General features: G+C 41.6%; 2 protein-coding genes across 2 annotated transcripts; both read left to right on the top strand.

Moving 5' to 3' along the window:
- The first annotated feature begins 5,721 nt into the window (after window positions 1-5,721).
- Window positions 5,722-17,152, top strand: col8a1a (collagen, type VIII, alpha 1a). The gene is made up of 3 exons (XM_070838179.1): window positions 5,722-5,794; window positions 14,592-14,895; window positions 15,184-17,152. Exons 2-3 carry the CDS (start codon window positions 14,601-14,603, stop codon window positions 17,118-17,120), a joined length of 2,232 nt encoding a protein of 743 aa, XP_070694280.1. The 5' UTR covers window positions 5,722-5,794; window positions 14,592-14,600; the 3' UTR covers window positions 17,121-17,152.
- Window positions 17,153-21,351: 4,199 nt separating this feature from the next.
- Window positions 21,352-22,019, top strand: jagn1a (jagunal homolog 1a). The gene is made up of 2 exons (XM_070838643.1): window positions 21,352-21,440; window positions 21,557-22,019. The coding sequence occupies exons 1-2, from the start codon at window positions 21,352-21,354 to the stop codon at window positions 22,017-22,019; spliced, it is 552 nt and encodes a 183-aa protein (XP_070694744.1).
- Window positions 22,020-22,800: the final 781 nt, after the last annotated feature.

A 22,800-nucleotide genomic window follows, 5' to 3' on the forward strand; every position in this document is an offset into this window, starting at 1 on the left:
AGCACATGTTCGTGCATGTGTATGCCTATGTGCATATGTATGGGAGCTTTGCTGCAACACTGCTGTGTGAAGACTCGTCTCGGTACCGGCCAGCTGAGAGCGGGGGAGTGTGTGCACTGCCTGGACATTCACAGCAAACTCACAAAGCTAAATAAGCCCACTACTCGCTTAGAGGCACAGATACAGTAGGAGGAATACGCGATTGTAGCCAGAGAGTTTATGTTGCTTGTACCATTAGCCAAATTCCCTGGGCAGACAGAGTGGAGACTGTGGTGTCTGGGGTCATAATGACTGGTCATGCTGGTTGGACCCGAACCATGGGAGCCTCCAGTACAGCCTCCAGCTCCACTTTGGAGGAGAATTATCCAAAAATATGTGATCAAGCAGTTTTTCTTGTCCTCAACTGTACATATGACAGATGGCTGACAATTTGGAGATAAAGTAAAGGTTATGGGATTCTGACCTCACTGGAACGCCTCACTTCTTAAACCCCACAGTGTGCGTTTGTTTCATGGGGGTGGGGGTCTGTGAGAGAGGGAGGTGGTGGTACAAGTCCTGGGAGCCCCACTGTGCGGGCAACGTGGCTGTTTTCTTAAAAAACTGAATAACAAACCTCTGGCCTTGTTGGTGTTGAGAGGGGCATTTTTGAAGTGACACAGGGGACTCTTAAACCCAGTGATTTATTGCTAGACTCATAGTAGGGGGAGAGAAGCAAGACGTACCCACCCTGAGTACAGCAGGTGTGGGCTGAAGGCTGCAGCACTACGGTCATCATAACCATGATGAAGAGGGAAGGACTGAACTAACATTAAAGAAACTGTAGACCTATACACTACACAGGACCATTCTGTATGTTTTACTGCCTACATATAAAGTTTTGATGTTTTAAATATATTACTTTTCAGCATATAACCAATCTGTGGATATGACAATGGTTTTATCAATTGATTTTGCTCATTTTGAGTCTTAAAAGTCATGTTGTACTTCAAATTGGTAATAAAACGGAGGAAGGAATCAAGGTCATTTTTTTTGTCATTTTACAACACAGGGTTGTACAAGAAAATGAGAGTTATAGTCCTTTCTGGCTGCACACGCATGGAACATATACTAAAAATTACTAAATTACTAAACAGAGTAGAGCAGGATAAAATGATAAATGAAATTAAACCAATATATACAGCCTCAATAATGCCAATATGCTGATAATAATAATGCTAACATTGTTTATTGTGTTCTGCATCTTAGATTAGCATGTTAGCATGCTGATGTTTTCTAATTAGCGCCAAACACAAAGTTCAGATGAAGCTGATGGGATTTTTTTTTTTTTTCCAAAAGTGACCTGCTGGTGGCATTAGAGGAAAATTGAGATTAATTTTTCTGGGCATCATGAATTGATGAACCAAATTTCAATCCACTCAACAGCTGTTTGGATCAAAGCATGGCTGAAAATTATTTAAGGGTGATATTGATGCAGTGAGCTGCAGTGGCAACGAGAATGCAAGCACGATTAGTGTGGTATAGTTAAATTATTCTGGACATAATTTGGAGTTTCTTGGTTTAGTGCCCTCCATTGTTCGTGTGTGGGGTTAGTTCAGTGGGACCTAAAGGGTCAGAGAAGGAAGGTCAAGGTTCACTCTTCTGGGCACTGGGGCAAAAGTTCAAAATAGTAAAAGTCTTAAAAGAAAGAAGCTGATCACACACTTATTGAAAAGCATTGTAGGAATAACCCTGATTTACTAGTTGTCTGCTGAAAGAATCCGCCAGCAGCTGGATGCCCGTGTGTGACATCATGAAGAGGTAAATATTAACTCAGTGTGAGATCAGAATCTGGCAAGAGGGGCATAAATATTTTCAGACTATAGTTTGGTAATAATATAGTACTTGGATGAGTAAAAAACAAACAAACATAGTACAGGTTCCTTTAGTGGTGAGTTAGGTAGTGTGCAGCCTGTCACTCTCATGTTGGAGACACTGTTTGTTTAATAGATCACCAGTATTTTTGGGTGCTCTCTGGCAGGTCTAAATTCCACAGCTCTCTGTCCCTACGAGCGAGGTGACACGGACACTTTCAGATGTTTACTCCTGTTTGCACTGCAAATTCCAAGATTGCCTCATGGTGAAGAGAGGAGGAGTAAGGAATGCGAAAGCCTTACAAACTCACATGCCATAAACTCATCTGAATATGTGACAGGACTATGGGATGGCAACTCTTAAACTGTTAAAAACAGATTCTTAACAGTGAGTTACTGTGGTGATGGGTTGATTGTCTCCGCTTTATGACTGTAAAATGTAAACTCACAGCTGTGCAAATATTAAAAAATGCATCTACAGTTGCCATGCTGCACGGTGAAGCAGAGGCAGTGAGCTGCCGGAGCTCCGTACGCCTTAAGACACCGTGTGCGTACATTCACAACACAGAAGTACACACTGTTTGAAGAGTAGAGGTCACAGAAAATAGTCTGTGAAAGTTGGAGACTTAGAGCAAGAGATTGACAGTGATGAATGGCAGAGTGGACACAGATTGCTCCGTAGGTTACAAATAAATCTAATAGGAACACTGACATGCACACTGTGTCCTCTGTCTAAGTGCCATCCCGTCTGCCATCTACATGTTTTTACTATTGATAAGCAGCATTTATAGTACAACCAAATGAGTGTTTATGTTCTGCCTCTAAGTGGTGCTCCACGGGAACGCTGAGGCAAAAACACAAATACCTAGTGTAACTCTCATTCATCTGGGCCTCTGGACAATGTCATGCATAATACGCATCATAAACTTTCTCAGGGCACAGACGAGGCGTGCCAGCTGGTGGGAAAACAAAGACACTCTATAGTATGTTCCGTGTGCAGTGCTGTGTTTGGGTAAGTACACACAAAATATGCTGGTGATCATTTCTGTCTGTTTGCATTAGTGTGTGGATTCTTGCTGTACATCAGCATTCAGTTAGGAACCATGTCCTTATTTTATTCTCGTGTAGCAGAACATCATGAGTCCGCCTGCTTCTCACTCATTCTTCTAATCTCCAGGCAGCAGCCATGTGGGGGATAAACTATATACTAGCTTTGTATTGTAAAGCTGTTAATTTAGTCCCTCACACTTAAACTTATGGTTTATATGTGGTCATTTTTGTTGTATACTACACGTGAAAACATTGTGACTTATCCTGAAACCAGACGGTATAATCTCCATATAACAAGAATAACTACACAGTATAACCTATATACTGTATAATCTGGTAAGTAGTAGTTAGCTGGAATCCAGTTTCTAGGTAAATATATTAAAATCAAATTAACATAACAAATAGTTGCTTATTTAGACATCCAGCAGATACAGAGCAACATTAGCAGTTATTTTGAGTCGTACTGTGAATGCCCAATATTGACTCTCCTTGTAGCTCTGTTTTGGTCTCCACAACACCTTAGAGAAATATTTGGCTCTTTAGGTGCTAAATGCTGCATCATGTCCACAAGCTTTTTGCTGACTTTGTTTGGCTCATCACAGCTTTTCTGCTGAAAGCTGCTGCCTGCTTGGGCTGAGAATAACACGGATTAGAGCAGTGAGATGGAACCAAAACAGTTTAGTTGCAGTAAAACCAAAGCGCTGACCTTAAAGATGCTAATACGCTCCCTAGAGCAGAGGGGGAATCATCCCTTTCACATTACACAGTGCTGATGTAAGATGAGAGAAAGCGGAGGGTTTTACAGTCTGGACAGTCAGTGCACAGGCTCTACTTTCACGTGCAGCAGCATACAGTACAACAGGTGCAGGCCTGATGGTGAGAGGCCGTTGTGAGGCCCATTGAGGCTTCATTAATGGAACAGGAAGAGAACTGAAGCACGAGGGCAAACACACACAACTCATTACCCCCTGGCTATCGTGTACCTTTCACACCGCAACTCAAAGTGTGTGACTGTGTGTGTGTGTGTGTGTGTGTGTGTGTGGTACATTTATTGCATTTATATGAGTTCTGTGTTTGAGTGGGCGGGTGGGGAACAATTACAAGCTAATGCTCCTTAGAGATGATAACTACATTATAGTATTTGATCTTACGGTTGTGGGCTCCATTATATGTATAAATGTTATAGCGATGAAGCAAACAGAAAGCTGGCTTTAAGCTGGTCATCTTGTTAATGAAGGGTGATGTCATCTAAGTTATAAGATAATAAGACGAAAGGGCGTAATGTTCCTGACTGTGTCATAGAAACAGAAATTTCGATAGCATCATCACAAAAAGACTGACAGTCCTCAGAAAGCTGACTAAGCTGACATTTGGCTGTTGGAGATGCAACAGGACATCCACCCTTTTACACCACTGTGTCACTTTGGAGCCCACTATCCCACATGCACGCACACATTACGCCATCCTCAAACAGGACACACTGCTGGCTTCTGTTCTGCATCTAAAAATCAGGAAAGCAAAGAGCAGAGCGGTTGACGCAAATGAATACGCAGTGGCAACTGGTACAGTACAGTACAGGCTGAATGTACATACTGTACAATAGTTCATTTCTGGACGCGTCAGAGTTACTAAGTTGTTGTAGACAGGTGTCAAAACTGCCCTGGAAAGTGTCTGTCATCACACACCAACAAAGAACCTCTGAGAAAAATTGTATTTTTAGTCTGCAACTGCGACTGAGTGCTCATCAGAGAGCCTTTCACCATGTTTAGCGCTGACTAGGTTTCCACACCGTTGTTATGACAGGTGTAAAAGCAAGGATGTTATTTTTTCTTTCGCTTCCAGACAAATGCAGATGTTGAACGTACACTAATGGAAGACGATCCTCATATGAGGTAAACAAAACCTCTGGCACAACAAACTTTTTTATGATTCAGTGCACCTATACAAACTGATGGAAGAAGTTTTCTAACTCGTTACTTAATCACAAGGCAATATCAGAGGTGAATATACTGTATACTATCAAAAGCAGCATGATTGACACACTTACGTATAATCAATACACTAATTCTATTGTTCAAAGTGGCACCCATTCTGAATACTTTGTCTATACAGAACAATGGAACTACAGATGCCAGAAAGAAGTCTCACAAAATAGGAAAGTAAATGAAAAGTAAATATGTTTGATTACTTCTCACCTCGGAATGAATACATGCATATTTCTAACTGTGCAGTTACTGCAGGTATTGTATTGTCTGTTATGCACAATTGTTCAAATGCAGTGAATATTGTTACATAGTCTGTATTCCATTTAAATGTTGAATTATGACCTTGTGTGTGTATGTGTGTGTGTGTGTGTGTGTGTGTGTGTGTGTGTGTGTGTGTGTGTGTGTGTGTGTGTGTGTGTGTGAATCTTGGCTGTTTTATACTTTTTTCCCAGGTGTGTGCCAGGACAGGTGATCTTAAACAACCAGCTCCAATGTGGGTTCATACACAAGAGTAATGAATTATTCTGCTTTTTACTGCATACAATGGCCCGTAAATCACAGTATTAATGAGGGAAACATTCCTGTTTATCATTGTCATCTGCAGCGGGCGCTCAGCAGGGGGATGTGAGTATGTTTTGCCACTATAAATTATGGCATAACTTTTTGGGAGGTTATATTTACTCTCAGTCAAGTCTCCATCCCTCCATCCCTCCCTTCCTCCTTTCCTCTCTCTCTCCCACCCACCCAAGTGGCTCCACCCTCCAGCAGATATAAGCTGTGTCCACAAGGTGTGCGTCCGTTATGAGCACATATCCCAGGGTTCCCTCTGTGTGGTTGTCTGTCAGTCTGCCTTTCTGTCTCTTAGTCTGACTGCAGTGATTATTTCCCCATAAACGGCCGCTCACAAAGGTAAGCACTGTCCTATTTTCATCCCTATTAGCAGTTTAAATGCGTGACTGACACAAGTATTTTCTTGTACACCTGCATGAAAGTTGTTTTATTGCCTTCAATGAATTGTTGGTGCAGAGTTCATTTTCCAGTGTTGCTCCACTGCATACTACACCTCCAGTGCATCCTCTAATGAGGTAACTTAAAGTTTATTGTGTATATATTATTGTAGATATATTTAATTAACATCCAAAATAGCTTTTTTCACACTCTTTTGAAAATTAATATTAAATGTAGCGAGTGACAAAACAAAATTTCAGTCATAGCTGTTGTGGGTTGCTGGGAGATTTGGCCTTTAGCTACGGAGTTATCATCATTTCTGCACACCATCATTCTGAAGTAGGCAGAACATCTGCTAAAGTTAGAGTGGTGTTCTAGGCTGCCGCATGTACAGCATCCTTAGTTAGACTGCTTTTCTCTGAAGTATGTGCTGTGCATCCATCCGTAAGAGAATGCCTGTGCTGAAGGCAAACATGCATCCAAATGTTTTGTGTGCGTGTGTGTATGCAGAAAGCAAAAGCCAAACTGTCAGATGTATGTAAGAGCAGCAGTTTGGTGAGAAGAGACTGCAGAGCAAACACCGTCTTTCCCTCTGAGCAGCTCTGTCTCTCTGTGGCCTGGTTTACTTTTTAATGCTCTTTCTCTGACATTACTCAGCTTTTCGGTGCCTTCTCAGTCACAGCGACTATTAAATGATTCACTTGCTAAAGGATGAAGTTTTGACTACTTGGTTATATCAAACTCATAAGTTGAGCCTGAGGATTTACAACTGTATGTTTTCCCCTTTAGGCCTGTTAGTTTGATGCAACAATCTGCAGTGCATTCATTAGAACTGGTTCCAGCCATCCATACAGTTCTGCCTTACAAAACAAAGCTTTTTACAGACTGCAGTACTTTAGCTGCTTGACTATGAACAAAGTCAATGTAAGGAAAATGATTTTGATTCATTTTGGTCATACAGATTGGAACAAAATGAAAAATATTCTTTGCTCTCACTTGGTCTTTCATAAGACTAAGATCAGGTATTTATTCTCTTATTTGATTATCAATATGTAATTTTGTCTTTGCTGTACTCTGACCTGATCAGTGGGCACTACATTCAGGGACCTACAGTAAAATACACATAATAATGTGCACAAATAAAACTATTTAACACAAACACAAACATATTTCTAAAGAGTTTCAGTGTTCCTCACCTTCTTCCTTTGAAGCACTGATTAAAAATTCATCCATTCTTATTGTTATTATTATATAGTTTCTATTTTTTATACTTCCTCTACTGTAGATGTACATATTCTTTTGTGTCTCCTCGTGTCTGCTGTGACATTGTAAATTTCCCCGTCGTGGGACTAATAAAGGAATATCTTATCTTATCTAATTCCACATAAAGCTCCTCTTCCTCTCTTTATTGATCATTGCATCATAGTATAAAATCGCTTTGTGGCCCCAGCAGTGAAAAGAGATGAGACCCTTAAACATATCTGGCCCTGTGCACAAGAAGTAACTTTTCAAAATGAGTGTGTGCTTGTGTGTGTGTGTGTGTGTGTGTGTGTGTGCATACAACATTGTACCCTCCCTGTATACATTATTCAGCAAACTTCAGGAATGCATGGGACAAAAGAATCCAATAAAAACCTAGAATAATGGCAGGGTAAAGGAGAAGGAAAGAAGTAAACACTTAAGCTATTTAGCTGCACAGCTGTGGCAGTGTGTGTATGTGTGTGTGTGTGTGTGTGTGTGTGTGTGTGTGTGTGTGTGTGTGTGTGTGCGTGCGGAGTAGCTGTATTTCTCTGGTTTGTGTGCGAGGTTTGTTTGAACGAGGACTTTTGCAGCGTGACTTGAAGAGGTGTTAATTTTATGAGGTGTGCTTTGTGATAAAAACTGGGTTTAAGGAGCCGTGGAGCTGCAAACATTTTTCCTTTTCACTGAGAAACCGCAACATCAGTGAGCTCACCAAGATTGAGTGCAAAGGGTGCTGCTGGCTTAAGGTTAAATTTGTTAAAGGCCCTTGCGGTGTAGGGAGGAAGGCAAAGTGGTTCGCCAAACATGTTCTGCGGTATTTAGACACCAGCTTTTGGTCAGGCTGCCTGTTAGATGCAAAAGAAGAACTAAGTTGGTCAAAATAAGTTAATGGTTTTGGGTCTAAATGCTTCTGTAATGCTTTCTGTACGTAAATACACAGACATGTGTGCTCATGTACTTACTTAAACAACCAGTGATTTCTTGTTCAAACTCAGGTCCTTCTCCAGAATGTGATCAGTATCATTTGAGCTCTTACATCTCACCACTACACTTTTCTGTCGTACCTTTTCCCTGCTTTGCTAATAAGGTGGTTTAAAGAGGCATGCAGTCTCGCCCTCAGACTCCCACCGCAGCCTGCAAGGTCACCGAGTGGCTTCAGGTCACTGAACCGGGACGTTCCCAAAGGGAGAAAAGGGCCGGCGAGGGCAAACAGACAGAAATGAGGCAGGGGGTGAAGATGGTGCAGAACAGGCATCGCTCTGTTCGTACAGAGACACGGGAAGAAAGGGAGACGGTGGGAAGAGAGTTGTCTGCATGTGACGGAGGAGAGAGAATAGACAGATGTGTCTGGAGACGTGGGGATGGCAGACACAGAGCTAATATTTCCATCTCTGTCTAATGCATGAGTGGAGAGATTTAACAAAATCCTTTTGAGAAAGAACATCACACGCTGGCTGTGTAAAGTTTGGTTGTGCTGTCCCATCAGCTGAGCTCTGTCTCTGGAAGAGAGTTTCTTCTTTTTTTCATGTGTCTGTGTGTTTGCATGAGCGATATAAATCCAGGACACCAGAGACAGGTGTGTTTCCCTAAGTGAAGAGTCAGCCAGCAGCTGCTCTCAATCATAATCTGATTCTCTTCTCTTATTCCACCTTACAAAGAAATGTCTAACTTTTACATTAGTGACCTCATGCCGGGCCTCAGAGCATAACAAGCCCTTTGTAACGTTACTATTTAGTGTTATCAGTGTTATTGTAGGCTGTCTTGTTCCGAGAAATAATAATATCTGTCTTTCTTACAGAGATTGATCAATTCATTCATTAATTCTAAATCCTAAATCCAATTTTGAGTCTTGAAACTCAAGCAAATCTACACTTCAGAGCTCGGCACTCAGACCTGTAATGTGTTTGGAGTGAAACCTCCACATTATAATGACTTCCTTATAATTATGTGTGATGATAGCACTGATGCTGTATAGACATTGTATGATAAACAATAAATAAGTAATTTACAGGCATTTAAACACAGTATAAGTGTTCAGTAACCCCACAAGTCTTTTTCAAAAATGCGGTCCTCCATCATGTTTGAGCCTGTTAACCATCCTGTTAGCATGTAATGGTAAATCAGCAGTATTAAGGAAGCAGACATCAGTTTGGACATGCTGTAGTTTTCATACCCTTATTCTTTCTTTACACATTTGTTTGAGGGTTGAACAGCTGCTGGGGTTTTAATGAGATTCTGGAGATTGCAGCTTGTATAAATGGCAGTAGCCAACACCTCAGCGTCCGCTGGGTGGAGGTTGACTCAGCAAAAACAACATCTTACAGGCACATGATGCCCATGAGTCCTCTCACGTCGCACACCTGACGGACAATTCACTGTGTTCTGTTTATGTAAAATGTCAAAAAAGATGGACATCTGGAAGTAGTAGAGGAAACAGAGGCGCACACATACACACACATACACACACGGTGCGTACAATGTAGACCACTTTGTGGTTTGCTTGTTTTTGAGACTGTCTGGACCAGGCAGGACGTGCTGTGAGCTCACTGGTGTATGACCAGAGGCACATGATTTTGGCAGCAGATGTTGAAAAATGAGAGCCCAGACCACAGATATTTGTACCTTGTTCCTTGTCGCCCTGGGCTGTTGTCTCATGGTTCATGTGGTCGGTTAAATTTGAGTGACAGAACTCACTGAAGGTGATGGGATGCGGTAAGTATATGAATCATCTATCAATGCATCAATGAAAGATGGAGTGATGTTTGCACACATGCCACAGAAGTTTAATAATGGCACCCTTTCATTCATACTTGGGTCTTCATCAGATCTGACTACTTTCATATTGACTGATACATACGAATGTTATGTTTTCTGAATATTCACTAATTCTAATATTTTAGCCACACTAACAGCCTGGTTCAAGGGTTGGTCTGTCAGTCCACTCCTTTAGTCCAGACTGAGATATCTCAGCATATTTTGGATAGATTGCCATCAGTGTTTGTACACACATGCGTGGTCTCCAGAGGATACATCCTGGTGATTTCTGTGATATTCGGGCTTCTCCTTTTGCACCACTATGAGGTTGACATTTGTGGTTTTGAGAGATTTGACTAAACAGCTATTGGGTGGATTGCCATGTCTCTGGTTTCGACATTCATGCTCCCTCGGGTTGAATCTTTATCATATTTGGTGATCCCCCTCACTTTTCCTCCAGCGCCACCATCACATCCAAATGTTGATGTGTCCAATACTTTGGATCATGACTAAACATCAACGAAACTAATGACATTCTCATCAGCCGAATGGTACACTGCATTTAGTGCTTACTAGCACAGTAACACTGCAATTATACCAAACATTTAGTTATTAGAAAACAGAAATAACATTAGTTAGGCCATTAATTTAGGGAGGGTCACCGGATCATGAATACATGGTTGATCAGAAATTGTTTGAGCTTGTTTGCGATCCATATGTGTCCATTGCACATTGTCCAGTTTTTCCACCATGTCTGTTTTTTTTCCTGCCTCATAAACAAACCAGTATGAAAAGGGTCTGGATCTCACATGGACGACATCTGCCTGCCATGGAAATGTAGAACATGGTTGCTGTTCCTGTTTTAGTCTGTGTGACAAATGACTGCGTGGCAGACAGTTATCACTGAAGGAGCCAAATTGTTTTACACCAGTGTGTGAAAAATTAAACTGTAAATCTTACAAATGTGAAAAACAGCTCACGGTACTTTCCCCACACCAGTATGACTTCTCACTGCTGTGGCACATTTATATGTGACCATCTGTATGAATACACATAGAGGGACAACATTAGTGTTTAAGAATAAGATTAACTGAAGCAATAGACTCCCTTATAGTCACTTTGTTATAACTGTGCCCTCCTCTTTCTCTGTTTTCCCATGTGACAAGTAGAAATGTGGAAATTGCTGGTTAATGTTTATGTCAGAGTCTGAAAGTGGCCCTGCTGTATGAACAAGTCACTCTGGAAGCAACACTTATGTAGAATAATGTGTTGGAGCGAAGCACACCAGGTAAAGACAGGCGGTGTTTTCATCACTCTCCGGTCGCCATGACAACGTTGTGGTGTTGCTATGTGACACTGAACAGACCCTCGTTGTAGGGTCCCTCTGATCTGTACAACCCTTTAAAAACATCTATGTGCAAACACACACACACACACACACACACACACACCTACAGTGAGCTGGGACACTGCTAAAAGTTGGTGAAACTTTTTTACACAGTACTTATATACTGTATATTATACATACGTGGTCATATTAGAGGAATTATCTACATTATCTATCACACCTGATCCTCTCTTTGGTTAGCTAAACACAAAATAAGCATACTTATATTAACTGTCATATTAGATGTTATATAATTTACATTTCGTCTAAATTCTGTAAATGAGTTTGAAGTCAGAGAAAACACAGTTACTCTTATTTTGTCGTCTTATTTCTCCAAACGGAAATCCTAATGAAGAAGTTCTCTGTAAGGTGACATTTTATGAAAAAGTGTCAAAAGTGCACTTACTGCACATTTTCTTCCGCATTATTTATCAATCACATTTAGATTAAATATCTTTGTAACGTTTAAGGCTTTTTGAAAAATGCGTAATGATATTTTTCCCTATCAACCATGGTATCAAAAGGATATTTCAAAAAATATGTTAACATTTCTGTAAGTGGATGAATATCTGAGATCAGGCCTGAGCTGGACAAATGCTTCTAAACAGTGTTTACTCACCACGAACATGTCAACACACACATTTATGTGTTTAAGAATGTATGTACACACACATTTCAGTATTGACTCTGAGAAAAGGTGGGAATTGGGCTTTGTTTTCCTCTTTTTGCTGTGTTGTGGAAGACAGAGAAGCACAGCGGTGTGGTTCCTCACTGTTAAATAGTGGATGAAGGTTTGCACCTTTAGGCTCTTTGCTTTTGTTGGATCCCTTGACTCTGAGTTTTGTTGGCAAAAGTGTGTCTGAATATTTAAGTCCAACAAATGTCTCCGGATCAATGCACCTCTTTCTTCTAGCCCCCACATCCAGCCCAGAGGTTTTTTCATTTGTACTCTACAGCATGCAACACATACAAATATATATTCAGTGTCACTCTTTGTCAAGAACAATCAGAGCTGAGAGAAATCATAGACAATGGACAAGACTTGATGCTCAGGTTAGTCTGTGTCACACCTTACACTTAAAGATCAGTTTTATTCTTGTCCATTTCCCTCACCTCTGTGTTGTCTGTAGACCTCACAGATTCGTATTGTTGTTTAGGAAAGTGGGAAGCACAGTTGGCGCTCAGTTTCCGCTCAGTGGGCTAAAACAGGTTCCAATTCTCATTGGGAAAACTCAGCGGTATTCCTCTGGACTCTTTGGCATGTCTGGCTTCTGTCGCTGTGGAAACTAGGTGGGCTCCTTTCAAAGGCCAGCTCTCATCGGGGGAGACAGTGGCACGGCCATGTCAAAATCACCAGTCGACTGAGAAAAGGTCAAAGGGCGGAAAAGATCCAAAGAGCCAGTGATGGAGTGGACACTAAGGATGCGGTTTAGGATGTGAATTAGAGAAACTTCAGAGGAGTCGGCTGTGATAAAATTAGGACTGGGATCAGGGGTGAATCCTGGACAGGGAGAGTGGCAGGAGATGAGTATACTGAGACTAAGATTGGGATGGCACTTTTAAAGAATAACTTAAAACAGGTCAAGAGGAGGAGGAGCAGTTTATGGTGAGCAATTCATGGAGTGTGGAGCCAAAGAAAAAACCCTTTCCCTACTCTGTTATTGACCATCTAAACCAGAAAGCTCAGGGGTTAAAAATGGATGTAAGTCATGAATAGGCAGTCTGAACTTGCTGTACCAATAACTGAACGCAGTCCAAAAGGTTGCTTGTATGTCTGACAAGCACTTGTAAGTGCCTTCAGATGTATCTCACTTCAAGTACCCTGAGCGCCCGCCTGTGTCATCTTGTCAAGAATTTTTATTGTTTTCCGATTCATTTCTTGTGTCATTGCCTGACTAAATGTATTGCAGTAATGGAGGAACACCTGAATGCTCTTATTAGCACAGGCAGGAGTGGTGTGTGCACCAGTGAGCTAACTAGGAGGTGGCAGAAATACTTCACACTCTTGTTAAAGATTTTTTTTTTAAGGAGTGTGAGTGTTGGGCAATGAATGCATACATACACCACATATCTTGTTCATTTAGTATTCAGGCTAAGCAAATCTTCTGTATTGTTTACATTGTCCTAAAAATATGAATATGTCCTGTAATAATGCACACATAAGTACGTTATTACAGCCATAGGATTGCACACCTAACCTCTGTGAAGGCGTAACGCACTGTTGGGAACTCACACAGTAGGACTGATTAATCACAGCACAGGTATTTAAATATCTTTTGCAGGTTGAGCTAAAGGCATCACATCACATTTTTTCTAGCTCATATTCAAAGTAATGGTACATTTTAAATCCAACATACAGACACCAAGGGAATTATTTTTAATATTCTGACATTTAGTGTGGCTCCCTCCTGTGGATTACTGTGTAAACTGCAGTTAATCCCTATAGCCTATGAGAGTCACATACTAGTCCTGTGTGCTTTTAATGCTAGATTTAAATGGCATATAATAATTAACCATGTACATATCAGCCAAAGCTGAAGTCAACGCACATTTTAACTTACTGTTCTCAAGTACAATATTTTCCTATTGTCCAGCAGTAGGTTATAAATCAGTGGGCTATGAAGGTACTGGTAGACATTAGACATAAGCAGTCTAATTAATAAAGATCACAAATCAACAAAAGAAAACTACTATCGTATTATAACTTGAACACATTTGAATATCAGAAAATATGTTGCAGCATTATTTGCTGCAGAGCACCATATCAAAAGCCAAGATGTATCACTGCCTTCATACAGTCACTTCATTTTTCTGCAACATTTGAGAGTTACAAGTGTCTTAAAACCTTAAGGAAATTAGAGAAATTGTTTCCCAGTATTGCTTTTGTTGCTGTCTTAATACCTCTCGTTAAATATTCTTGAAGGGTACTGAAGGAAATAACAGTGGTTTCAGACTGACAAATAAATTACATTTAGGCTTTAAAACATGAACAGCTTTGTTTAATGAACATTGTTTGGTGAATACTATTTATGGTGATACACTTACTATGATGGCACTATACTATGATGGGAATACACTTAACCAGCCCATTTACGCCAAAGTTGACCAGGAAAAACTCTTTGATTCTTGTCTGCCTATGATAATATTACTTTGGTGACACTCACACACTGCAAGTGCAACTGATTGAAATCACTGTTGACAAGACTATAGTGTAGTTCTGATTTAATTCCATCGGAGGGAGACATTTGAAGGTTCATGATATTTCAAGAAACACTAAACTGTGACCACAGCAATGTTTGATCTACTTTCTGATGTAGAAAATTAAAAATAGATGCAGCCCTTCCTCATATCTTGTCCTCTTTACCTTCTCTACAGGCCTTGGCCATGCCTCCCCTCCCTGTCCCCCTCTTCCTGTCGCTGCTACAACTTGTAGTATTTACATATGTGAGTGGTGGGGCGTACTACGGCCACAAGCAGCACCCCCAGCCATACCAGCCAATACAGCACCTCCAGCACATGGGTGTGGGCAAAGACGGCTTTCCCCAACAACAGTACCATGGCAAGGAGGTTCCCTACATGCAGTATCCCCACTACAGGAAGGAAGTACCCCAGATGCCTATGCATAAGGGCAAAGAAAATGCTCGTAAAGGGAGTGGATATAATGGTGGCCAAGACAAAGGTGAGAAATGTAACATTTTTAACAGCAACCAACAATTTTCCAACAACGTGAGACATTTAACAGACAAGACATGTTCTGGTAAAGCATGACCTTGGCAAAAGTGTTTCTTTGTTTTTAATGGCATATGGTGAGTTGTTTTTATCAAGTGCCACAGAAGAATTATTAATGGGAATTATTTTTTTACATCCCCCTTAGTTGTGTATGCACTTGTCCTTTTGGTAACTTTGTAAATGAAGTGTATTTTCAAATTCATCATATCTGCTTGAATATTTATCTCATTCATCACAGGTCAAACAATCCCTAGTGGTGCAGAGGGAATTCCCCAAGGAGAGCCAGGTCCAGCTGGGCCATCTGGGCCTGAGGGACCAGCAGGACCTCCTGGCCCTCCAGGAATTGGACAGCCAGGTCCTGCAGGACGACCCGGACCTCCTGGTCCACCAGGAGTACCTGGACTAGGCAAACCAGGTTTGCCAGGACCGCTAGGCAAGCCAGGAGCAAATGGTGAGGCTGGACCACAGGGACAAATGGGCCCTAGGGGTGAAGATGGGCCAGCTGGACAGCCAGGGCCACAGGGTCCCCCAGGACCACCTGGGCTACCAGGAATCGGTAAACCAGGTTTACAGGGATTACCAGGTCAACCAGGGCCCAAGGGAGAGCCAGGTCACAAAGGTCTGCCAGGACTTCCAGGCTTGCCAGGACCCAAAGGAGACAAGGGGATGGGCCAGCCAGGACAACCTGGTCATAAAGGGCTCCCGGGGCCTGCAGGACCTGCTGGCCCAAGAGGGCTGCCTGGTTTTGGAAAACCTGGGTTGAATGGGGCACCAGGGCCACAAGGACCACCAGGAGAGAAAGGACATCCTGGAGAGCCAGGACCAGCTGGGCCGCCTGGTGAAGGAGGACAGCCTGGCCCACCAGGTCTACCTGGTCAAGGAAAGCCAGGTCAAAATGGTCTACCAGGACAGCCAGGCATGCCAGGTGGGAAAGGTCATCCTGGACCACCAGGTTTGCCAGGAAAGCCAGGACTGCCTGGATTTGGCAAACCGGGACATCCAGGACCAAAGGGGGATAAAGGTATGGGTGGGCCACCTGGATCTCCAGGACCAAAAGGAGATAAGGGCTACGGAGGACTACCTGGTATGCTTGGACCCCCTGGACCAAATGGTTCACCAGGTCCTCCAGGCCCCATGGGACCCCCAGGAGGCTTAGGTGCACCTGGTCCTAAAGGAGATTGTGGAGATGGTGGACCTAAAGGGCTCAATGGAGCGAAGGGTGACCCTGGTGCTCCTGGGATACCTGGTAAGGATGGTATGCCTGGGGAGCGCGGAGAGCCAGGACCAAGAGGGTCACCAGGGCCAAGTGGTGCTAAAGGAGACGGTGGACATAAAGGTCTACCTGGTAGCCCTGGTCCTGCAGGACCTCCTGGGCCAAAAGGACAAGGTGGATTACCTGGTGAAGTGGGACCTCAAGGTCCTAAAGGAATCCCTGGAATGGATGGTGCAGCAGGACCAATTGGACCTCCTGGTTCTTTGGGGCCAAAAGGAGATCGTGGTCTACCCGGTCCACAAGGCATTGCTGGTGAGGGGAATCCAGGTCTTCCTGGTCCCATGGGACCCCCAGGAAGAGAGGGCTCATCAGGACCTCCTGGAACACCAGGTCAGCCTGGCCCTCCTGGACCACCAGGCCAGCCTGGAGTACCTGGTCTGTCCCCCGACATGGCTGGAGTGCTCTCTGAGATGGGCCCTGGCCTTGATGGTGTTAAGGCTGGTGGTTATGGTAAGAAAGGCAAGTATGGAGGCAATGGTGCAGAAGTAATGGGTGCCAGTGGATTGGAAATGCCAGCATTTACAGCTGTAGCAACAACTCCCTTCCCACCTGTGGGCACCCCAGTCATCTTTGATAAGCTTTTGTACAATGGTCGACAAAACTACAACCCCCAGACAGGAATTTTCACCTGTGACGTGCCTGGCATTTATTACTTTGCCTACCACATTCACTGCAAAGGAGCTAATGTGTGGGTGGCTTTGATGAGGAACAATGAGCCAGTGATGTATACATATGATGAATACAAAAAGGGTTTCCTAGATCAAGCATCAGGGAGTGCAGTATTACCTCTACAACCTGGGGACACTGTTTATATTCAGCTGCCCTCAGATCAGGCCGCGGGACTTTATGCTGGGCAATATGTACACTCCTCTTTTTCTGGGTATTTGTTATATCCGATGTAAAACCATAAATTGCAGGGAGAAAGAGGTTTCAGTGAGAACAAAGTGGGAGAATATTTTTGTACAATACAAAGCAAGATTATAAACCACCTTACAGTACACTGAACAGTCTTTCTTAATGTGTAGTCAACAAACTATTGATCTTGTCAGCAAAGAAGAGAGGACAAGGTAAAATATCTCAAGGAAAATCTGAAGTATGCCGGTCTGTATATACAGCAGCGTTTATACTATATAGCCTTATAGCCATTTAATTGCGAGAGCAAAGGTGTTTTCTTTTACAGCTTTACAGATATAAAAGAATGTATAAAAAGGCATTCAAAGAACACCTCTAAGATGGTCATATAGAAAAATGAGTGCAATTTGTTGTTAGGTGCAAACATATGAAGGGAAAATGTAACATGTATGCAAAAGAAGATAAAACAAGCTGTATGCAACAGTGTCAATTTTTGTCCTGCACCTTTTAAAAATTGGCAGCTACCCCATATGGTGGAAAAATGTGAAATACAGTAGTAAACATGACGGCATTTATTCATTTTGGTAGGAAATTTATATTTTTGCATGCATACCTTTGTATAAATACAGTTTTTGTATCTCTATCGATAACGGAAAGCATGTAAAATGATTCCTCGAGAATGACAGAGCGTCGAAAGGTTTGCATTACAGCAGTTTGTGCATGTTTTAGAGGTCATATAACCTGCAAATGATTGAGTTTTGGGAAAAGGTTAATCGCATGCAATGTAATTCGGATTTTCTATGGATCAAAACTCCAAAGTCACCCAAAAAGAACTAAGTTAGCAAAATAGTGTGGGAGCGAATAAAATGGCCGTCAGTTCAGGTGTGTTGAAAGCCTTATATATAATAAGGACAACTGGTATTGGCGGCAAACTATTACAGCAATGAATGTGCTCGCTTGTAGGAGCACAAAAGGAGTCAAAATTAAATAATACCACGTTGTAGACTGACAATTGCTCTCGTGAGTGAGACTGAAAGAGTACGAATGTAATATTAATTTTTTTGTTTTAATGTTTGCGTATAGGTTTTTGGATGTAGTGTTGTAAAAATATTTTTTTTTTGTGCCAAAATGCAAAGACCAAACAAACACATCACATTGCCCTGATCTATGAAAACCACTCCATACGCTTTTTTAAACATAAAAGCCCACAATATACAGCATTTTAGTGTCATCAACTAAACCACAGCATGTGTATGTGACATTTGGCAAATACCAGAGAGCACAGACCCTGCATGTGAACATGAACAGTTGTACAGTTGTATCTACAGTATAATACCCAACAGGGATTAAGCAGCGTTTCAGTCAATCCTACTATTGAAGGAAAGGTCAGACAAATCACTCTGAGGATTTGATCTAATGACTCTACATTTGATTAGTTTCACAATCATTTTAGTAATACATTGAAATGAAATATATTCTTTCTTACTGTTGCTGTTTTTAATTTAAAATTCAATCAATTACATCCTGTTACTGCTTTATATGCAGAATCCATTCTTAGTCCGAATGGTATACTTATACATACGAGGGCGTCATATTTGGAAAGCAAATTGTGGATTGTTGTTTTGAAATGAAACACTTTAACAGTAGGACTTGGTTGTCATCCAGTCCCTCTGGTGTGATTTGTTTAGAAGTGAGAAAAGCATCCTTGGTGTGATACATTTAGTATGTCTTGCTGACAGGTTTACAGGGAATACAAACTATATTTGGATGACAACTGATGGACTCAAAGCAAGTATTGAATATTGCAGCAATTCATAAAAAAACGTTATATCAGTAATTTATTATTGTATCTGCTGATCACCTTCATACAATGACAAGGACATAAAACATGACAACTTTTAAAGGAAAATAAATGTATATTTCTCCTTTTAACCGCTGTGCTGATATTGTCATTGTAACCAAAGATTTTATGTCTTAATGTTTCACATTTGTTATTATTGTCCATGTTGTTTTTTTTCTAAATAAACATTGTTTTAATTAAGAAGAAATGTTGACATCTCTATTTTTGAGCTCACAGAAAGCAAATCAAACTCATTTGACTGAGGCTGGTATATCAACTGAAAACTGCCTGGTCAGTTACTGTGGGGGCTCATCCATGAGAAACAGTAAGTTATTTAAAAATGTTGATGGGATTTTCAGGTTGCACCTGTCCTGGTTGACATTTAATGTGTGATTTCCTCATGATAAAGTTACCTGGTTAGTCGGTGATGTTTCATCTTTCAAGAGAGTTGAATACATTAATAAGGCATGCAAATAACATGCAAGACACTAGATGCTCACTCATCTTGCATTCCCGCCATCCCATATGATGATGATGTTTTTAAGTACCAAAAATTAAAAAAAAGGATGTTCAAGCAGCAGGAGTCAGTAAAAAAAGTTACTGCTGACATCTCAATTTAGCCATTGACATGCATACATACTGATGACAGCACCGAATTTAACAGAACATTGTCATTTACAGCAGAAGTATCTTTCCTACATCACCTACATGGACTTCAGCGTCTCCCTGCTAAGAGGACATGACGCAAACCTACTCTGACAAGGACTGATGGGAAAAATCTAACAATCCAGACACTGTAGGGGCTAACTAACATCAGCAACGGCAGTAATACAACACCAAGGATGCCAGCTGACGTTAAATCTGGAAGGAGAAGGAGAAGAGGAAGACCTGTTCTCACTCTCCCTGTGAACAGCTGATCTACACCAGCATCCATCTCACACACATGGCAGCGTGAATGTCTTTGATAATATCGTAATACTATGAAACAGGAATAAAAGATGAAAATCAAACAATATAACTTGGTTGACAACCTATCAAACAAACCGAAAGACTGGACTGAAACTGATAACTAAGCTGGCAAGAAACAGTTAATGTAAAGAAACAGGCACTGGTGAAAACGTTTTCACTCATATCTTCTGTGGTTATGCGTCTTTAAACATCAGCACCAAGTTGGCACCATGATTAAGTTAAGTGGTTAGTACAGTGATAACTCATTTTAAATGCCTGAAAAGCCATTTTTCCAAAATCAAAACAAGAGATGCTCAGACTTTCTTAGACAGGGTGGCATACTGGGGTCATAACACATAAAACCGACCCTTCATCAGCTCTGACTGCCCTTTAAATTTAAAACATCTCTCAGGAGAGATTGCAAACTGGGCAGAGTGGGCAGAGAGAGCTCCAGGCATACAATGTAACTGAAACTATGTCCGAAGCTCAATATCAGCTGACACTATAAAGATGTCTGTCCCAGTTCAAGTCGTGAATGGGCGTTAATGGTCGGGCCACAGCTGGCTGCTGATGCTGCGGAGGGAGGGAGGGCGCTCAGGTTGTGCGCATGCGCAGAGCTGTTCCCATCATCCGTCTGTCACATCTTTTGTGGGTGCAAATTCAAACACGGAGCTCAGCCTAAACGTGAAGGGAATAAGCATCGGTAAGCTTTGTCTGCAGTTAAAATTGTACATGCCGCCACGTAGTTTTGTGTTACTGCTAATGATCAAATGTCGCCAGCAACAACATTCAGTAACGTGACCCATCTGTTTAAAGGTGGTGCTGAATTAGGTTATCTAGCAGCAGCAGCTAACCCGCTAGCCTGCTTCCAATCCACAGCGCAGCTCACCTGCCTCTAATTCATCATTTTCACTTTAAACAGCTGCTCGTAGTCTTGGTATCAGAATTGGAGACCTGTCTGGCTTATTATGGCTGATTTAGTGTCATTATTTACTTTTTGTGTCCACTCTGAATGGGTCGTTTATGCTACACCTCCCCCACTGTGTGTCTAGTGATGAGAGCAGGTTAGAAGAGTCAGGTTTTGTGCCAAGAGCTTGAACAAATAGCACAGTAATCAATTAGTCCATCAAAACAGCTTATTGGCAACTATTTTCATACGTGATAAATTGCTTGAGTCATTTGCAATCAAAAATGTGCAAATATTACTTAGCTCCAGTTTCCAGTTTTGGGAATTTGCTAATTTCCTCAGTCTTATTTGATAGTAAACTAAACATCTTTGAACATATTTGGGCTTTGGATACGGCGACCGAGGACATCACCTTGCTATTTAGCAAAATTGTGATGGACATTTTTTTTTTACAATTTCCAGACATAAACTAGACCAAACAATTTTATGATTTAAAAAAAAAATTTCAAGTAGTGTCAAGTAGTTCTGTCAACTTTTATCTTCTGAAATAGGATTTTGTGTGTGTGTGAGTCAGTTTCCCCTCAACATGACGTCGCGCGTAGGCCCACGAGCTGCTGGTACCAATGGAAGTGACTTTAAACACAGAGAGAGGGTGGCCCCTTATTACCAGATGAGGCAAGTAACTTTGTTCTAGTTCTGATTTTGGTGATTAAATGTGAGTGTTATCTCTGAAGAGTCTATATCGACGAGGATCGCTAACACACCTTGCTTATCTGTTTCATTTGTTACAGTGCTGCCCTGAAGTCAGAAGTGCGGAAGTTAAACCTGGTTCAGCTTCTCATCTGGCTGCTGGTGGCGGCACAGATGACCGTCAGCCACTTAGAACTGGTGTCACATGACACAGTGTCCATGCCGTACCAATGGGAGTACCCCTACCTGCTCAGCCTGCTCCCTCTGATCTGCAGCAGCCTGTCACTCCCGAAGAACAATATCAGTTACCTGGTTATATCTATGATCAGCGCAGGGCTCTTCTCTGTGGCGCCTCTCATTTATGGTGGAATGGAGATGTTTCCTGTGGCGCAGCAGCTGTACCGGCATGGGAAGGCCTACCGCTTCATTTTTGGCTTCTCTGCAGTGACTGTTATGTACCTCATCATGGTGGTTGCCGTCCAAGTGCATGCCTGGCAATTATATTACATGAAAAAGCTGTTAGATTCATGGTTCGACGCCACGCAGGAGAAGAAGAAGAAATAACTGAGAAAAGCGAGCTGTGACTGGGCAAAACTGTGCTTTTGATCTTGATTTATTTATATGTTATGTCTCTTATTCATCTCTCCTTATCATTATCTATATCATATCATATAGCATCATACCTTAGGTAGCAGGGTCATCTGACACATGATTTAGAGATTTAGATTAACGATTTATGCAGGAATCTGGAATTGTTTGTCGCCAAAAGTGGCAAAAAATGTCTAGTACACACAGTCAAGAGTAGCGTGAAAGCAACATCCATAAATATGACATGACAATAAAACACCTTGTGCCCTGCTCATCACTGGGTCAAGACTACAGCTTTTTACAAAATAGAGAAATAGGTTATTTAGGACCAGGACGTCATTTTCATCTCTCTAAAAATGTTGCCATGATGTGAGCAGCATAGATGCACAAGTGTTCATACTTACAGATCAGAGAAGGCATGACTGTTCCCACATATACATTTTGCTTAGCGATTGCTAAAGTGTGTGTAAAAGGAACTAGGTTTGCCTTTGCTGCAGATGTGCTGATTTTGTCTCCTTCATTAAGAATACCTCTCACAATATCTTTTTTTTTTTTTTTTCAGAATGCATCTAAGTCAGTAAAAAAATAATCACAATATCTGCTTGCACCATTATGTTTTGAGGTTTTCTCATTCTGCACCAGGAGGCCAGTTTATCAAGTCTGTCTTCATGAATACGAGTTTGCATTGTAAACCAAATAAAAAAGAAAAATAAACTGAATGCTCTTCAGCTTGTGGCGTTCGCTGTTTGATCATCCT

Source organism: Pempheris klunzingeri, chromosome 10, assembly GCF_042242105.1.
Source record: "Pempheris klunzingeri isolate RE-2024b chromosome 10, fPemKlu1.hap1, whole genome shotgun sequence".
Lineage (NCBI taxonomy): Eukaryota > Metazoa > Chordata > Actinopteri > Acropomatiformes > Pempheridae > Pempheris > Pempheris klunzingeri.